An 18,227-nucleotide genomic window follows, 5' to 3' on the forward strand; every position below is an offset into this window, starting at 1 on the left:
CTGGGATTAACTTTTAATTTATATTTTTATCAGAATTCTCTGTTTGTAGGAACTTTTTCTAAGAAAAGGTGGGTCTTGGACCATGCTGAGGACTTCTAGGGACTACGGTGATAAAAATATTGTGTAATAACAATAAAGAGCATACTGAAAAACAGCAAAGTCAAATTTTACATGTACATTTGAAAGTGGCGATATCTATGGCCGTTCTTAACGCCTGACAGGGATTCCATGCATTGTCCACAGCTTCTGCCTCCGAAAGGTCCCTCTGGGCCAACTGGGATTCTTGCTCTGTTGCTTGGCAGTTTCCTGTATTTCTACTTATAAATATGAATACTAAGACATGGCATTTACTGTTCTATGTGCAATAAATATATCTAATTAGAATATGGCAGTAGGGGACTTAAAAAAGCTGCGTATTACTCTGACAAGGTTTTCTGTTCTTCTGATGCTTGAAAAGGGAAACAATAACACATTTCATAAAAACATTTGGCAGTTAGCAAAATGTAAATGTCAGAAGAACCTACTTCCATAATTACATCCCTTATTGACTATTGTAATTCATTTCTTACTGGTCTTCCAAACTGTGCCCTAGACAGTTTGGATGGTTCAGAGTGCTCCATAGGGATTTTTAATAGCCACAAGCTCGTAGAGACACATTTCATAGATGCCCAGTTTGCTGTGTGAAGTTTGTAAAAGCCTTCTGTGTTATGTCGGGTTTTTCACCGTGAAAAAAAGATCCCAAAAGGCAAAACTCAGATGTGATTTTGCACATGGTGAAGTCTGAGTGTTTTGGGGTCAGGAGCTTTCGTTTGAACCTTATGTCTTTCCTTTGAACACTTGGAAATACAAAGGAGGACTGAAATTTCTCTCCTCCTTCTCACCTGGAAATGCTCTGACCTAGAGCCAAGTTCAGCCTTCTTGTAATGAGTATCCGCAGGAACTGCCTTGTATTTCTGACGCTAATTGGCATGAAGATAAGATAAAGCTATTCCAGATGTTTTATCCAAACTGAAATAGTTTGTAGGAATTTGTTGTAGTTGTATTTTTCAGTGTGAGAAGGTAAATGCTTTCAAAAAGGCAGAAAATTAGGTTTTATGTCATTAGTGATGGTCTCATTCGGCTGTATCTGGCCTCCTGTTGTTTAATCCAAGCGCTGCAGGATGGATTTAAGAAAGAGAGGTACTGCTGCGTGCGTTGTGTGTTAAGGTACGGGGATCCCCACTATATGCCTATTCCCAGTCACCTTTTGGCCTCCAGTGCAGAAGGGGGGACTGTAACTGTCTATAGAGCTGTTGTAAAAATAACTATGTAAACACTTCCAATATCATTTAGATTTTATGTTTGGTAAGCTTCCTAAAACCTCAAAAGTCAACTTTTGGTTATAAAAATGTTTATTGTTGTATAGGGGAGCTGCACTGTATCCCTCCGGTGTTGTCCAGTGGCACGAAACTCGGAGTTTTGTTGGGTTTTTCACCTCTAGTCACTAGCCTTCTGTGATTCAGATAAATAAATTAGGATATGAAGGTCACGTTGTAGTTCTATTGACTCCAGCTGTGATTTTGTCTTATAGAAGAGTACAGAGTTGCTTGGGGTGGGGGAGTTGTTTGCAAGTACTGATATTTTTAAGCCAGGTTAATGCATTAACTAGAAAAATGGAAGAAAAAACACTAGGAAAAAATTGAGGCCCATTTTCAGCACATGCTGAATTACAGTGACTGGATTTCAAACTGCTCGGGAAAGGATTTAGCGAGAGAAATGCTGCCATAATAATAGCGCAGGCGGCTGAGATGCACTGAAACCTCCCCAGAGAGCAGTGGGGGACCTTCAGCAGGTGCCATAGCAGAAAGTGATGTCCCCCTTTGAAATGCGCTGTTCCTTCCTCGTGGAGGTGGCTGGGAAGCATTACGCCCCGGGTGTGCTGGTGATTTTCCTTCCTATTCAGTGCATTTTAGCTGGTAGGCTGCTCTGCAATTTGCCATTTGCCCGGGTAATAGCAATACCTCCGATGATGTTTCTGAATTCCTGTGCTAACTTGTAGCCTGTTTAACCTCTCCTGTTGCTGGGTCAGATGCAAGGGATACAGATGACCTTTGCTGTCAGTGCAATGGCAGAGAGAAACTACAGGAAGGTTTACTTTTAAAATTATCTGGAGTTTACAGGAGAATAGTAATAGGTCTCTATTGGCAATAAAATCAGCGGATGATGTTCTGCCCTCAGGAACGTGTTTGTGTTTACAGGGAAGTCAGCAAGAGCCTTGTTCAGTCTGATAGTCCAGGGGGACAAGTAAATGCCTCTTCTTCTGCTTCCTCTATGTAAGAAGCGGTCCTGTGGAAGGAGAAGAGGAGGAAGGACAGTGGTTTCCACTGGGTGGTCTTATTTGTCACCAGTCACCCAACACAACCACCTGTTTTTATCCCGGTCTTTCAGTTGAAAAAGATATTTCAGATACCAATAGATCTTTGCGAAATATAGAAACAGTCTTCACAAAAGTTGTCTTCCTAAATGAGAGAATTGTACTCATAACCTTTCTGGTTCAGGCACTGCGCACTCAGCGTGCGGGCAGCCGTGTGTGGCAGAGCCTAAGGGATCGGCCAGCATCTCCCGTTGTGTTACCCAGCACCTGGTGGTAATTGTGGAATTAGAGCAGGGCCTAACGTGTCCCGAAATTGTAACACTCCGCTAGAGAAAGCAGCATTTAATGGACTCTGCCTGTCTCTTCTGTTAAGACTTTTTTACTTCTTTGTGGTTCCCATAATAATTCTGCATCACTGTACTCCCAGTGAAGCAAGCAGCAACATTCCAGCGAGCTTCAGAGGCAGCGTTGTGAAGTAGGTGAGGCAGAGCACTAATTAATTTGAGTGCCTTGATATTTAAAGCAAATGAGAAGTGTGGGTATCTGAAAATACTGCATATGGCTCTTAGCCCCTGCTCTGCATACTTCTGAGTATTTTTTTTTCATTTTAGGTAGTAAAAATATGGATCTGAATCCAATTTTTTTCGATTGTGTCCTTGCTTTTAAAAAGGCTGGGTTGTTTTGTAGAGGGTTTTATAGCCTTCTTGGGATCTTTAATTAGCCAAATGCTCTCCTGTGAATGATACAGGAATTTGGAAGTACTTTAAAGTGTAAAGCATGTGAGAGTGTAGCCTGTACATGCATGAGGCTTAGTGCTGAGCGGTGCTGAGAGTGAAGTAATGAGGAATTTCAGTTTTAATCAGGAGAGGAGAAGACAGGCTGTGCGTGGAAGTTGTAAAGCCTGGGGGAGAACTAAAGGAACAAGGAGTAGAAAACAAGGCAGGGTCCGTGCATCCAAGCTGTGAAAGGCTCTGCTGCGTGTGCTGAAGCGAAAGGTGCGGGCAGCCCTGCCTGACATCTTGTCTGAAAGGCAGAGCCGCTGTGACACCCACTGCCAGGACAGAAGAGCGAGGCAGGGAGAGTGCAAAGCGAGTATAATTGAGCCGTGCTGGCTGCTGGGCCACGTCTGCGTGCGGACTGTTTAGTCAAAGCTTGCGTTTGGAGATGTCAGTTAGCAGGAGAAGACGAAGCGTTCAGCCTGCTTTCCATGAAAATGAGCAGGGAAGAAACCACTCTGGGCATTAAAATGTGCAAATGGGAGCTGTAGGGCTCCCTTGGGAAGGTGCCAGGACAGAACTCACAAATACCCTCCATTGCCCAAGTAGAGATGTAGAACTCTTGTCACACAATGTGCCAGGCACCTACTGAGTACAACCCCAGAAATTCCTACTGCCCGGTAATGCAGCGGGGGGAAAAACCCAAAATCGAGCCACAAATTACCTGCAAGTTCTTTGCTCTTGTTTAGACTCTCTCTGAGGTCACCTTTTACATTTTATTTTATTCTTATCTTACGGCTCAAGCACTGCACACACTCGGTGTGTTGCTACGGATGCTGTATATCCTAGGTTATGTGTCCAGTGTGGGACCTGAACAAACGAAGGAGTGGCACTTTTATGGGATTATTTGAAGTTTGTTTATACATGCAACTGTAACTCAAAGAGAATGATTTTGTCTCTTTTTCTGTAGTAAGACTGAAAATAAAATGGTATGAAGTGCCACTGTGGTGTTTATGACCAGGATAGATAGTGAATGACACTATTTCTGAACTGTATAACTCATCACTCCAGAGTCATCATTTGCTGACCTGCAGGTACACCGAGTCCATCACAACCTGCAGGCACTTTCGGCACCGATGTCATTCTGATGCTCTGTGATTGTACACCTCCAGTCATGGAATAATCTGAGATTTTATGGTGCCAATAGAGGTTGTCCTTAGTCTTACTGAAAAGTCTGCCATCGCCTCACAGGCCAGTTCTGCGTTGGGAAGAATAGCCAGCAGCTCAGACATCTCTGCTGGGAACCAGGAGGATTTCTCATGATAATGAATTCTGGTAAAAGTAGTAGTAGAGAGGGGTGACCCCAGCATGGAAAGCTGAACAGTTTGTGGTATGGAAAGGTAGACTCAAGTGTTTCTCATAAGCAAGCCGATGTCTGTGGTAGGAGACATTGCAGGATGTCTCCTTTAGATGGTACTCTATATTTATACATTGACCGTGAGAAAATAAAGCCATTAGTGGTGAAGAGTTGTACTGAGTGGATTTTGTCCAGTTCTTTACTATGCCACTGGAAACCAATCTGTTGTTGTGGAACTCAGGATTTCTTGCTTGTATGCTTTGGTTTATTTCTGATTATAAAATCACTTTTGTATTTGAAAGAGATAAAATATTGTGTCGTGTGAATTTCTCAGCTCTTTTGCTTTCATTTTGCATTGGCTCATGAACATGACACACTGGTTATACACTGTTTGTGAATTCATAGAGTGCTTTTCTACTCTTATTCTTTTCTGTACATGTGCTTTCTCTCAGCCCCCTTTGAAGTCTTATTAAATTGGTACTGGTATCTGGGAGACAGATAGATAAATATAAAATAAATCCCCCTTGTCCTTTTTCCCCTTTTCCAGAGAAGTTTGTAATGTTGTGGAAGGTAAATTTATGGTTGAAGAAGGTTGCTGCTTGACGACTATCCAGTGCAACTTAAATTTTAGTATTGCCAGTATGAGCAGGATTTTTGTGATCTTTGCGAGCTCTGCTTTATAGGATTTGCATGACAAATCAGGAAAATCAGAGGCTGGTTTTCACTGATGAGCTTTTCGAATCAGAGGCTACAGGAAGAGGGTGGGTCATAATGCTTGCTGAATCTGAAGCAGTTAAGATCTGAGACAGCCAAAAAATTACCTCCAAAGCTCCTAGGAGTTGTGTGAAGGACTTTCTTGTGCTGTTCATGTAAATCAAAAGCGTTTCAGGAGGTGAGGAATATTGGTGTAAAGGAACAAAAGAACCTTGTAAAAGTAAAGGCTTCTCAGAAGACTTTCAGAGGCTATAAAGATGAACGCAATAAAAATATGGAGAGGTTCAGTGATACTGTAACGGACTGACTGTCTCATTACTGAATATCATGCTCCCTCGAATTCAGGGTTTAATCAGTGAGAGTCTTACGAGCTTCAGAGTGGATCAGGAAAAAAATACCAGGAATGGTCAGTGGTGCTACACTTAGGCTGTGTGCAAGCTTTGGCTTGAGAGCAGAGGGCAATAGTGGTGAATTTATGGCTAGTTCGATCTACTGGCCATTTTGCAGAAGGTGATGAGGTTGGGGCTAAGGGAGAATTCACATGGACAGAGTGTTACAGCCCTGGAAACCCAGCAGGAGCCACTGGGCAGCTGCCATGCCAAAGAGTAAAAGAATATCCTTACAGGCAAGGGTTGTCACTTGTAGACCACGCTGAAATAGTGAAATAGCGAGGTAAGGCAATGTGTTGTAGTCTGCAGGTGGTCCCATACAGCTGCAGTGTAGGGCCGTGTTGCATTACTGAGCTGATTATGGCCTCATGGGGCCACTGACTTTGGTATCAAGGATCAGGTTTGCTGCTTCTTGGTATCGCTTACCAAGAACCCTGCTGATAAAACAATGTTAACCCTGCTGATAAAAACAATGCCCTGTTAACCCTGCTGATAAAACAATGCCGGTGTCTGATGCAGAAACCGTAAGAAAATAGTATGAGACTCATGGGAGGTCCAGCATCACGGCTTTAGTGTGGCACATTTGTTTTTCCAAAGCTCTATGAAAATGTTTTCTTGCCCTTTAGCATTTTCCTTGTCCTGGAACAATATTTGCAAGTACATATTTGAAATATAGTTTGGGATTGATAGTAATTGGACAAGGGGTTTAGATTTAGCTAGCTACTTTCACTCCTGGTACAATAAAAAATTGAAAAGCATTTAAAGTGAAGATACAAAATTGGCCATGTGTGCTTTCCAGTTTTGTTTTGTTCCTTTTCAAATTCATATATCTAGTAAATGGGTCTTCTGCATGAGCAACTTAGCATTTGCTTCCTAAGACAATGAACAATAACTAAATTCATATCTGGTCTTTGTCAGACATTATTACAAATTATGTGAGCCAGACAGAAGTTTTATTACCTTAGTGGTGTTCTCTTTCACAAATTAGGTTCTTGGAACATCCGGCTAGCTCGATATCATAGATCCATTCATCACAATTAGACTGCTGCGCTGGCAAAGTTAAGTCCCGCCAAGTTAATTGACTCCCGGTGAACGCCGGGGTCTCGGGTGAGGCCAGCCGGGAGCACCGCTGCATGTGCCCATCCCCGGAGGCACCGACAAGGACGCTCGCCTTTGCTCTCTTCAGAACTCGCTGCTCTTGCTCCCCAGGTGAGATACAGGCAGGAGCAGGATGCTTTGGTCATCAGGCAAAGGAAATGCAAGGGTTAATTGGGATTTTAGCTGAGGCTGAAGTACCCTTTAAGCTATCCACCCGAGTCCAGCCAAAAAGGTACTTTAGGTACTTTCACCAAGCGCTTGCCTCTCTATAGGAAGGAGTGGAGTGTACAGATTGAGCTCAGTCTAGCACTCCACTTGAAGACATGCTTATCCTTCCACACACAATTACGCTCACTGACTTTCGTCCTTCCTAACTCAGCCGCATGTTACCGTGTCAGCTTGGAAAGGCACATAAATCTGTTTTTTGCTCCAGTCTCCTCGGTTGCAGGAAGAGAGTGGCTGGTAAGAGTTTATTAATATTGTTGTTGTTATCAAGAGGAAATTTAATTTACACATCTTTTAGATGCTTTACTGTGTCACAGCCAGACTGCTGACCCCCTGGAGGGACTGAGTCTGTGATAACTGGAGCTAAATCTGTCTTCATTCTTTTCTTCGTCAGCACCATATTTTATGTGCCCGTTTGTGATACGTACGCCAAGCTTCGATCTGCATATAATCTGAAAGCCTGATTTTTGTGCCAAGTGTTTTTCTTGCAAAGCTTGGCCACTGAAACACCTTTTAGAAGTTGGCAGTTGGAAAAGTCTCTCTTTAGGTTATTGTCTGCACAGTCAGTGTGTGTGGAAGAAGCACAGGGATTAGACAGTTTTATTTTCTTCTCATTATGAAGACATGCTTAAAGGCTGCCATCTGAGAAGTCCCTTCAGGCTTGGAGGATGCTCCAGAGATTACATTTTCCTTTTCTGCTCCTATTCTTGTTTTTTTTGCAGATGGAAAGTCCATAACCTATTACTCAGCCCAGACTCCATGAGAGGCTTTGGGTCAGAAAGCTTTAGGGCTGGACCATGTGTTTGGGCTGTGTAGTATGTAGCACGTGTTCAATCTCCTTCCGTGGAAGGGTTCAGTTCTCACTCCATGGCAGTACCTTGCCTGGTTGGATTTAGCCGCCTCTGACAGCAAGCTGCAAGTTCTGTCTCTTCATCTGCACTTTAGCAACACCTCACCATGCCAGTGACATGTTTTTATACTGCGCCGAGCGCTGAGGAACCACCAGAGAGGCAGGGGAAGGGCTGTGGGTGAACGCATTGATGGGGGCAAGGGAGCAGTTGGCTTTTTCAGGCGGATGAGGTCTGTCGCCATCCCTGCTCTCGTTCCCCCTGTGCTGTGTCCAGCAGTGGTTCGCAGGGAGTTTGGAATCATCAGTGACTGTGGTTCTCAGACACTCCGAGCTGCCTCCTCTTCGCTATTTCAGATTAAAGCTGAAAATTGTGGCGACGGTTAAGGGGAAGGCTTGTTGCGTTTCCCCCATCTGCTCGTCCCCTGTGTATCTCGGTTGGCTGATGCCTTGCCACCCAATCTGCCACCTAAATAGTAAGCTCCAGAAAACAGCACAGAACAGTTCATGGTGCAAATACAATTTACCGATTCATTTTCCATTTCACTGACATTTGAGGTTGTTGACTTTTTCCCCGAATTGTCTGTACACAGTCCCATTGAAACTCCCTTGTCTCCAGGGGGAAAAGAAGTTGAAAGGTTCACAACTGCTTAACAGGTATCCATGCACCATTGATGGGTACCAGGGAAAACTCCTTGCCAGCGAGGGGGTTTGGGGGTTTGGGTGGGGTTTTCTTCAGTTGTCTACATACAAGGGACTGCTCTCCATCCTTGCGCGAAAGTTATAAAACTAGGCAGGTCTGGGGTTTGAATCTGCAGCTGCGGAGAATTCCGGTGTTTCACGTCTGCTCTTGGAGCACGTGTTTGGACTGTGGGGTGTTCATGGTGGAGATGAGCAGATCCAGACCACCTCTGCTAAGTGCGTTTTAACAAAATGGCAGAGAAGCATTACAGCACAAACACAGGTGATTAGAGAAATGCTTGTGACCATTTATCGTCCCCATGATCACTGCAAATCTCAGCTAAACCAAACAGGAATTGTAAGGAAATGGCCATGAAGAACGTTGGACAAAGTGCAAAGGTACGTGCGTCTCAAGCACCACTAACGACGGCAGCAGCCTCCGAGGTGTGGTGGGGGAGCTGGCTGCACGTCTGTACCCCTCCAGCGTTTCTTGCGGCGAGGAGACCAAATTCATCTCGGAACCACTCACGTGATTTACAATTCATTGCTTTCACTTAATGCATCGCAGTAAATACTGGTCAATGTACTACTGCTCTTCTGGCTTGCTGAGCTGCTTGGTGAGGCATTGCCGTAATTTTCCACATTGGGTTTGGCTTCTACAACTTGTTGAGTAGTCTTCCTAAACATGTAGGTCCCGATTTCCTAAAGTGCTGCTGAGCAGTCACAGGAGGAGCTGGAGTGCAGGGGGCTTTCATGCAGACAGCGGCATGACTAAAACTGCAGTTCATAAAGTTATTTTATTACAAGTCAGTTAAGGATTTTGCAGTTTGGTGGGTAACTTTGATGTTTGGGGAGCTTTATGTGACATGTGAAATATATTCTTGCTTATTCAACTGCGATAGAAGTGAATGGACAGGCATGGAAATGCAGAGGGTGCTTGGGCCACGTCCCTCACCCCCATCCCAGTGTCGCTAGTGTGGAAATTACGATCTGAAAGCGGGCTTGCCGTTTAGTTATTCAAGGTGAAAGGCCGTGCAAGTGAAATCCCTGTGAAACTTGTCCTTATGGATACAGTGCTGCATGGTACGTGCCTCCTGCTTGCGGTGGGGCAGCTTTTACAGGAGGCTTTGCGGCTTGCAGGGTTTTTTTTGTTGTGGCTCTTAACACTGTGCCCCAGGCTCCACTAAATAGACAACCTCATTAAAAGAGAAATAGCGATAGTAAAGCAGTGACTTTCTCGTGCCATCTAACTCACATATTTGACATGATTGCTGGACCCTCCAAGTACTTAATTGATTGACTTAATTGATTTAGTGGCACTGGAGGCTACAGCGTGGAAATAAAGGGGCAAGATGAGGATAAGGGGTGAAAAAATTTATGATAGGTGCCAAGCAGCCTGAGGGAAATTAGAAATGCTGCAGATCTCAGAGGCAGCTAAATCAATTCCATGTGATGTACAGGGAGCAACGTGGGGGGAAGACGAGGAGCGGGGGATAGGAAGGAGAAAAGGAGAGAAAATAATGGCTAGTGGGAGATACCGGAACAGAGTTATGGGGGAGAGGGAAGACACCAGCCTTGGTGGAGGTGGGTATTTTGGGCTTCTTTAACACGAGGAAAAAACTTTGTAAGGTATGACTAAAATCTAATCGTGACATCATGTTTAACCTAAAAAGAAGGGCTCGTGCATCATGGGACTACCTTTGTTATCGGGGTTGAGACTTTATTGGTGCTTGCATTTAAAATCCTTGACTTTTGCAACAGTGACTAAAGTCACAGGAGACCTAAAATAATTTGGAGGCTATGTACAGTGGATTTTTTTAACAACTGAAGCTTAAATGTTAAATTACTTTCTAATCTGTGCAATATTTAATTGACTGTATTGAACCATAATACAAATTAAGTCTTCTCTATAATTTGTTCTGTCGTGCTGCAGCCCTCCAAAACAATTTGATACCTCACTTATGAATTGGTAAATGGCTCGTAGCAGCGCTCAGCGGCGATACAGTAAAATCATCAAATAGCGTGTGATGGAATCCATCAGAATGTGCATACAGGGCTATCATAAACATTGCTGAGTTATGAAACACTTCTTTTATGTGCTTCTGACCCACTGGAGACGGGATTGAGTCATGGTAGAACCTTGAAGATACTAAAAAAGGCTGGGGAGAGAGAGGGGCAGATCGGCTCGTGAATATTTACTGTGGAGCACTGACCAGCGGTTCTGCTGGAAGGAATTTTGTGTGGCTTTTGTTTCGTTTCCTTTCGGGACTGCTCTGAGGAGGTACACACCGAGGGATAAAGATGGTGTTTCTGTTGGTTGGTCTCATTTTAGGGGGCAGATTAATCTGCAAATGCACCAGACAGATCGACTCAAAACATGCAAAGACCGTGTGTTTAGGGGTAGCCTCAGCTGTAAGTCTCCGTTGGCTGGCAGGACGAGGTGGTGGTAATCCTTGTTCCATCCCTTCTGCTGCCCATGTCTCGCTACTGGGAAGGACCCTGCAGGGTGCTGGGCAGGCGGCGGCGTTAGAACAAAGATTTGCAGAAAGGATGCAGTTTTAATCTGGCATTTTATGGTGGTAAATCTCTACTGACTGCAACAGGCATCTTATTTCTGCTTTACAATGAGCAACGAATCAGGCACTCGTGAAGTAATATTTGGAATGAAGTACTGGAATATGTAGAAAGGACACGTCAGACGGATCGAGGGCTGTGAAAACGCAGGTTGGAAGGAGTGTTTATATCTACATTTGAGTACAGATGTGTGTGTGCAACACTACACTGCGCTTCGTGTGTATGTTATGTTCCAACTCCGTATCCCTCAAACAAGTGAAAAACTCTTGCTAAACGCTCCGTCCAGTAAAATATGTGAAAGGATAAGGTTGCAGTCACCTTTATTTAATTTGTACATCTATTGATACCATCTGTAAAATATCATAACCATTAAAAAAGGTAACGATTTTCGAACGGTTAATGAGGGTTCCCAAATAAATTGGAGTGTCTCCATCTGCTGTCTTACATTGTGGGTGATACTTTTCCATGGTAGAATGATCTTCAGATTTAATTCCATGAGGAAGGAATCTGATTGCAGTTTCATTTCGGTGCAAAACGCTGTCTTGCAATCAATAAAGCAAAGTCAAAGAACTTTGATTTAATAGGAGCCAGACATAACATTCCCTGTCATATGCAGAATAGAGAGATGGGAACATTTCATTTCACTGTAACAGATAGCATGCAGCTTGGTTTTCAGAAAAACCTAATAAATCAATATCCCTGTATTATCTAAGTAAGATCCCATCATTAATTTTAAATGCTTAACACATTGGGAGAGTCTGAAGTGCACCTTCATTCAGCTTAGCCACATTCAGCCTGAAGTCAATGGCAACACTGCCATTTTTCTACGAGCAAGCAATCTTGATCTTGGGAAGTTAGGAGTCATTTACTGCGAAATGAAAATGAAAAATGTCCAGTCTTTTGTTTTATATGTAGTCATCTGTCTCTTGAGTGCTGCCTCTCCTTTTAAATTGCAGTCCATGTTCTACAGAAGTCTCATCACTCGTCACTTGCCCTGCACGCGTTCAGCCTTTTCGATTCTACACACACGCACCCTCTCCAGTTTTGAATTTTAATTTTTTTTTTAACCTCTGAAAATAACTGGTTGTTTAGAGATTGCCTGGATACCATGCTGATTTTCAAAATGTGCTTTTCTCAAAACCAGCAGGAATCTGGGCCTCGGAAGAATCCTTTGTGAGGCTTTGCCTGCTCTCAGAAATAGCGTGACTCCTAGATGATGTAAGAGCAGGTCAATATATAAGAAGGTAGAAATTTGAACTAAGAGATTGTTTTAGATAAACTTTTCAAGGAGATTATTTTACGTAGAAATGCATTAATATTATTTTGGTAATAAAATACTACTTAGGCCAAAGTGAGAAAGGTGCTGGCACTCCAAGACATGCTTGTAGGGCTCGCAGATTCACGTCCTGGCTCTGGGGAGAGGTTTACTCATACATTTAAACCAAATGGAGTCTTTTTATTATTACAATTACCAAAGTGGAATTTTAAATAAAATGTGAACCTTTGCATTTAGCATTGAGCACAAGCTGGATAGTTGCATTTCTATGAATTTTCTGGGAGAAATAAGTTTTTGGAGTTCTGTTATGCTTTAAATGAAATGCAGCTTACTGGCTGCTGCTGGGTGTTGCGGGGATGAATCAGGGCCGGTGCCGACCCTTGGGGAGATTGGATACCTTGGCTCCAGCTCTGCAGCCCCTGCAGATCACTCCGTCCTCGGAGTCGCCCGCTGTGAATCTGCAGGTACCTGCTGCTGCTGCTTTTATATACCTCAAATACTGGTTCTGTACATAGGATTCTGTGTAGGTAGTAACTAGGCAACATATTTCCTGTTGAATTATATCTCACCAAAAGATACCAAGAAAAATATTCATTTGAAGCGTTTAGTCCAATTATTAAAGCAAGTCAAGCTTAGCTGGATTTTGGAAAGAGAACAGGCTTAAAGAGTTCAGATATTAATTGATTTTGGTGTGAAATTATGTTTTTTGTTTTAATTCTATGTGTGTATTGAGATCCAGGTAAAGCACTGATGAAACAGAAATTATACAGCTTTTTAATAGAACATTCTGATGGAGAATTCTTACTGTGTTTTGGGTGTTTTTTTTATAGCTACTACAGCACCACCATGCAGTTCATGAAATTTCATACATCGCAAAGGATATCACAGACCATCGAGCGTTTGGATATGTATGTGGAAAGGAGGGAAATCACAGATTTGTGGCAATAAAAACAGCCCAGGCAGTAAGTGTCAGATCGCTGTCATTTTCTGCAGTGTAGCTCAATAGAAAAGCCGTGCTCATAAGAAGCTGTTCAAGAGGCCAATCTTGTCTTGGTTGTGATCATGCTAGATATGTCACAAGTGTCTGCTTAGATGTTCTTAAATAGCAAATTAATGAAAGCACTTTTGGAAAAAGGGAATATATTTCACTGTTTCCAATTTTTCACATTATATTTTTTTATAATTAGTTACTGTTTTGCTTTCTAACTAAACTAGACTGGATACAGATACGCTTGGTTATATTCCTGTACTCATCTGAGTGGAAAGTAGTAGATAACCAAATAGCTACTTTGCATATAGTCTACTGTAATTCCATTGTATGAGAAATCACAAATAAATATGCTTTTATATTCATATATATGCCTTTTATAGTCATGATTCGTTAATATTCATCATTATAATTGTCATTAATTTGGAAATATAGTTAGTTTGATAGAAATTAACCTGAGCCTGGGTGCTAGGGTAGAAGTTAATTCTGGATGAAGTTCTCTTCAATTGTGGAGATGCTAGAAGTGCTCTGTCAGAAGGGTGGGATAAGAGGAGTGTATTTTCCCACACAGAAACCTTCCTTCCTGTTTTTGCTTCCATAGGCTGAACCTGTAATTCTGGACTTGCGAGACCTGTTTCAGCTCATCTATGAACTGAAACAAAGGGAAGAAATGGAAAAAAAGGCACAAAAGGACAAACAGTGTGAACAAGCGGTATACCAGGTACGCGCATAAGCTTAGACTACTGCCAAGAAAAGTATGGTTTGAAGTTATCCCCCAGAGTTGCTCCACAGAGGCAGTGAGCATCCTCAGCATTTCTGAAGAGCAGTAGGTTTGAACGGTGCTAGCTTCACGTGGACCAACATGACCCTAACGGCCATCATGAGCTCCAAAGTAGGATTAAACAGTGATGAAAGCTATCTCCTGGGTGTGATGAACATGTTTAGCAACTGGAAATGATCTATTCATTTCCTGCAGAGTATTGCTTCTAATTCAGAAGGATAACTTTAGTGAAGGTCACTGTATCGTAAGCAGGTTTTTAACAGTGTCTATAATATTTTAGGGAAGATTCATTATACTTCTGAATGTGTGTATTTGAGTCAAATCAAAGAAGGCGCAAATTGTTAAACTTGAATTAAACTTGAATAAAGTTACTTTGTACAATAATATAACTTCATCTGTGTATGAAAGAAAGAAACCATATACTTACCTGCCCATTTTGCTTATTTCTTTGCTGTCCTTTAATTTCTAAATACAGTTCTTTTATCTCTGCTGTTTATGTTCTTTGCTTTTACTGCCTGTCCTCTTACTTTGCTATAGACAATTTTGGAAGAAGATGTAGAAGATCCTGTATACCAGGTAATTTCTGAAGCTGTATGACCTTGGAGTTTCAGAAATGACTAGATATATGTTATCTTAAGACACAGCCAAAATCTGTAACAAGCTGTTTTGCAGTTTACTGAGATAGGTCTTCTGAGAAACCTGTAAGTTTTTTACAGAAAGCAGAATATTTAGAGATTAAGCTGTAAGTAATAGCACGATATATCTGTATAGAGTCAGGATACAATATTTCAGTTGGAGTATAAAAACATTAGATTAAATATGTCATAAATATTTCCTAAAATATGGCTTGTGAGTCCAGATTTTAAGTTTCCAAATGAGATTTGTCATAATTTTTGAATGCAAACACCAACTGAAAAGGGAGTTACTCTGAGAATAAGGAAGGTGACATCTTGATCTGATAGTAACAAATTGACATTTTGGTTTTGTCTTCTGTGGGGCCAGAATTTAATTCAGAGGGCGAATGTTTGGAAAAAAACAACAGTGGAATTGATGTTACAACACACGCCCTTGTTGGCATTTGGGCTATGATTTAATAAGAGATCTGAAATTTAAGTCTTGTTTCATCCAAGCAAAATGTCTGGGAGCAAAGATGATTATCAGAAATACGTCAATATATTCATGTCCGATACCCTACCGAGTGTGAAGAAGAAAAAGATGTAGTTTCACTCTTATGTTTTTGTGCTGAAATAAAATGTGTGATAGTTGAGGGGTTTTTTTCCTGGAGATCTTGTGTTCTTCCACTTAGGCATGTCAGTGGGAGGCACGCTGAAACTGATTCAGCCATTAGTGAATATTGAACAGTGCCTGAGGTGCAGCAAGAAAGTTGATAAGAATTAGGATGCCCTAAATTACTATTCAGCTTTTATAATGTCAGGAGTTTCGCTTTGTGCTCTTCACAATCAAGCAAGAACCTGAAAATGAGAAGTGTTGTGACCGGCTTTTGCTGTGTGGCCTGTTACATGAGCACCAGACTGTTCTCCCAGTCTGGATTTAGCTTCTTTATTAACAGATAATAAATGAGTGTATAAATAATTGCCATTATGTAAAAGAGGCAAAATTCACGTTGACTTCAGAAAATTAATATTCGGCCACAGGCGGTCTCCCTAGTGAGAAAGAATTAGGGAGTTGCTCTAATGATCATTAGAGGAGATTTAGGTCTATTCATTGCCGGTTTATGAAATATGAAACAACCTTACTCTGCGCTTTCCAACAAACCGGGTGTCCTGCTGCCAGCCTGTACCTTGAACTTGTGTCTTTAATGCCTGCCTGTGTTTTGACGTGGAATTCCAAATCGCCTTTTTCCCTTCTGTTTCATCTTTGACTTTTCCTCTCTGGCGGCTGGTGTAATAGTACATTGTGTTTGAGGCTGGACACGAGCCGATCCGTGAGCCTGAAACAGAAGAAAACATTTATCAGGTATAAAATCGCTACCTTCGGTGTTTTCATTGCAACAATTGCAAGCATTTAGTAAAGTACATTTCATATGTGGTTCACTTTTATTAGTTTTCATTCATCACAAAAATGTCTGGCATTTCATTCTGATGACGTGACATCAATAATCTGCCCAGTCGCAGTGTGGTTTTTGCTGTTGTTTCTCCTTTCAGCTTCCATAAATTTTATGAACTTTGTCAACGTATGAAGGATCTTAAACTTTTGAGTGGACCATGTAAGGTGATAGATAGTAAATGCTTTTTTCCTGTTAATTTTTTGAAACCTGTTACACCTGTTCTGAGAAACAGATACTGAAATCTCATGGAGGGCGGACCATTTAAGCAATTCTTAGAAAGACATTTTGATGGTACTGCTCTTCCTTTTGGCTAACCAAGGAAATAACTGAGCAAAACCTAAGAGCTCTCAAAGGACATCCTCCAGACTGGGGAAAAGATTTTCAGAGTGCTTATGTTATGTTAGATCCCAAGCTTGCATTCTTCACACTGACAAAAAATTGCATTGAAAGCAATATAAAATAACCTTTTGTCGTTCAATTTATCCTCAAGGGATCAGTACAGGGTTTATTAAATTATAATGTAATTCATTTCGTGTCACATACTGGAGGCAAATCTGGAGACAGACAGAAATCTCTGCATTCTGTAAGAAAACCGTGATCTGCGGAAATCATTTAGTGTGGAGGGGAAGGAGATTCAAGCAGTGATTAAGCATTTCATCTAGCTGTACTAGAGGTTCATCTGCTAATAGGCAAAGCTTTTTTAAGGTAGACAGGAGCAAGGATAATAGAACAAAAAAAAAGAAAGGAAAAGGTGTTTTTTGAAGTAATGAAAAAAGGTAGGAAGATAATAGAAAAAATTAAAGGGTAGAGTAGCCGTAAGCCAAAATAGAAAGAAGCTAAGTAGGGAAGGGAGATGCAGGTTAAACATTCGAAAATAACCAGCTCAGGGTCATTAAGATGAGATTCAGTTAACTGTTCATTACCTGGCACCCCACCACACAGACTAGAATACACATCTTGCTACATCTCGAGACCAAGACATGCAAAGCTCTCGAGGTGAGAGTGTGCCTAAGGTTAAAAATTTTCTGCCGCAGGGTGTTGAAAGTTTGACTGTTTTCAGGAAGACAATCTGTTAAAAAATTGCTATGCTAGTTGTCACTTTTATGCTAGAAGCAGAAATCCCATGACAACTACATTCAGACAAAAAAATCCGGATTGTTGTTCATCGAAGTGCGAAGCTTTTAGTGTTGTTGTAGTGAAATACTGGTGGAAGCAACCAAAATGGGGTCATCAGTCCCAGTGTCTGGAGATCTTAGATCAAACTCCAGTGGGTGGGGAGAAGTAGGAACTGTGCTCTGAGGATCAGCCTGAAGAGCAGGAGGACTCTCTGGACATTTTCTTAAAATAGAAATAGAAGAAGATAAGCATGTGGAGAGGTCTTGCGTCATCTCGAGGTACTACTGTTAGTGTCCTGTAAGTCACCTGAGAATTGCTCAAGGCTTCGTATGACAGTGTCTGGATGTGATGAAGTTTTTTCTCCCACAGCGATGCACAAAAAATACCTGGGATACATAAAATTCCGTGCTCTCAGTAAATGCAGCCTAGCGTTGTCCTTCTCTGTCTTTACTACAGGCAATACCTTGAAGAAAGCAAGTGCGGAGGTTAGGGAGCTAGGAGTCTTTCTCTAGTGTCTGTGGTACCTGACAGATGCTGAAGTGTCACTACCTTAGACTCGCCCAGAGCCGCGAGCGTCCTGGTTCCCATGGACTGCGTGAGCTCTCGGCTCGCTGCACATCTGGGTTCCCACAGCTCGGATCTGACACTCAGATCACTGGCAAAATTGTTTCTCTTACAAGATCTTGATGATCTCAGAACCATCCAGGCTACTATTAAAAATGAAAGTAGAAAAGGTTCTCTCTTTTTTTGTTTGGTGGTTGGTTTTTTTTTAGTTCAATGCAAATTGGTGCCGGCTTCTGTTATTTACCACAAAGCCTTCCCCGTACTACACTTTGGTAAACATGCATCTTCTCAGTAACCTTGTGCATCCTCACTTCAGCCTCACCAAAATCTTTCCCATGGTGCTGCTCTGGTCTTTCAACCAAGAGCTGGTATGGAAAAAATTCACTTCTCCCTTGGTGGAAAAGATTCCTACCCAGCGCATAACCGGAGATGGAAGATACATGCCAAAAGTGATGATTTCTATTTCTTTGTAACATAGTA

At 42.0% G+C, this 18,227-nt stretch overlaps 1 protein-coding gene across 9 annotated transcripts in view; it reads left to right on the forward strand.

Annotated features, from left to right (window-relative positions):
- DAB1 (DAB adaptor protein 1) overlaps positions 1-18,227 on the forward strand; it is a 482,616-nt gene that overhangs the window by 425,735 nt on the left and 38,654 nt on the right. For 7 of the 9 annotated variants that reach the window (XM_075424401.1, XM_075424406.1, XM_075424407.1 and 4 more), the window contains 4 exons: positions 13,061-13,192; positions 13,820-13,939; positions 14,537-14,575; positions 15,911-15,976. In XM_075424401.1, coding sequence (XP_075280516.1) covers positions 13,061-13,192; positions 13,820-13,939; positions 14,537-14,575; positions 15,911-15,976 — 357 coding nt within the window. The remainder of the gene's footprint in view (positions 1-13,060; positions 13,193-13,819; positions 13,940-14,536; positions 14,576-15,910; positions 15,977-18,227) is intronic. The other 2 variants (XM_075424408.1, XM_075424409.1) reach the window with 1 other exon arrangement.

Source organism: Opisthocomus hoazin, chromosome 6 (assembly GCF_030867145.1).
Source record: "Opisthocomus hoazin isolate bOpiHoa1 chromosome 6, bOpiHoa1.hap1, whole genome shotgun sequence".
NCBI classification, from domain to species: Eukaryota; Metazoa; Chordata; class Aves; order Opisthocomiformes; family Opisthocomidae; genus Opisthocomus; species Opisthocomus hoazin.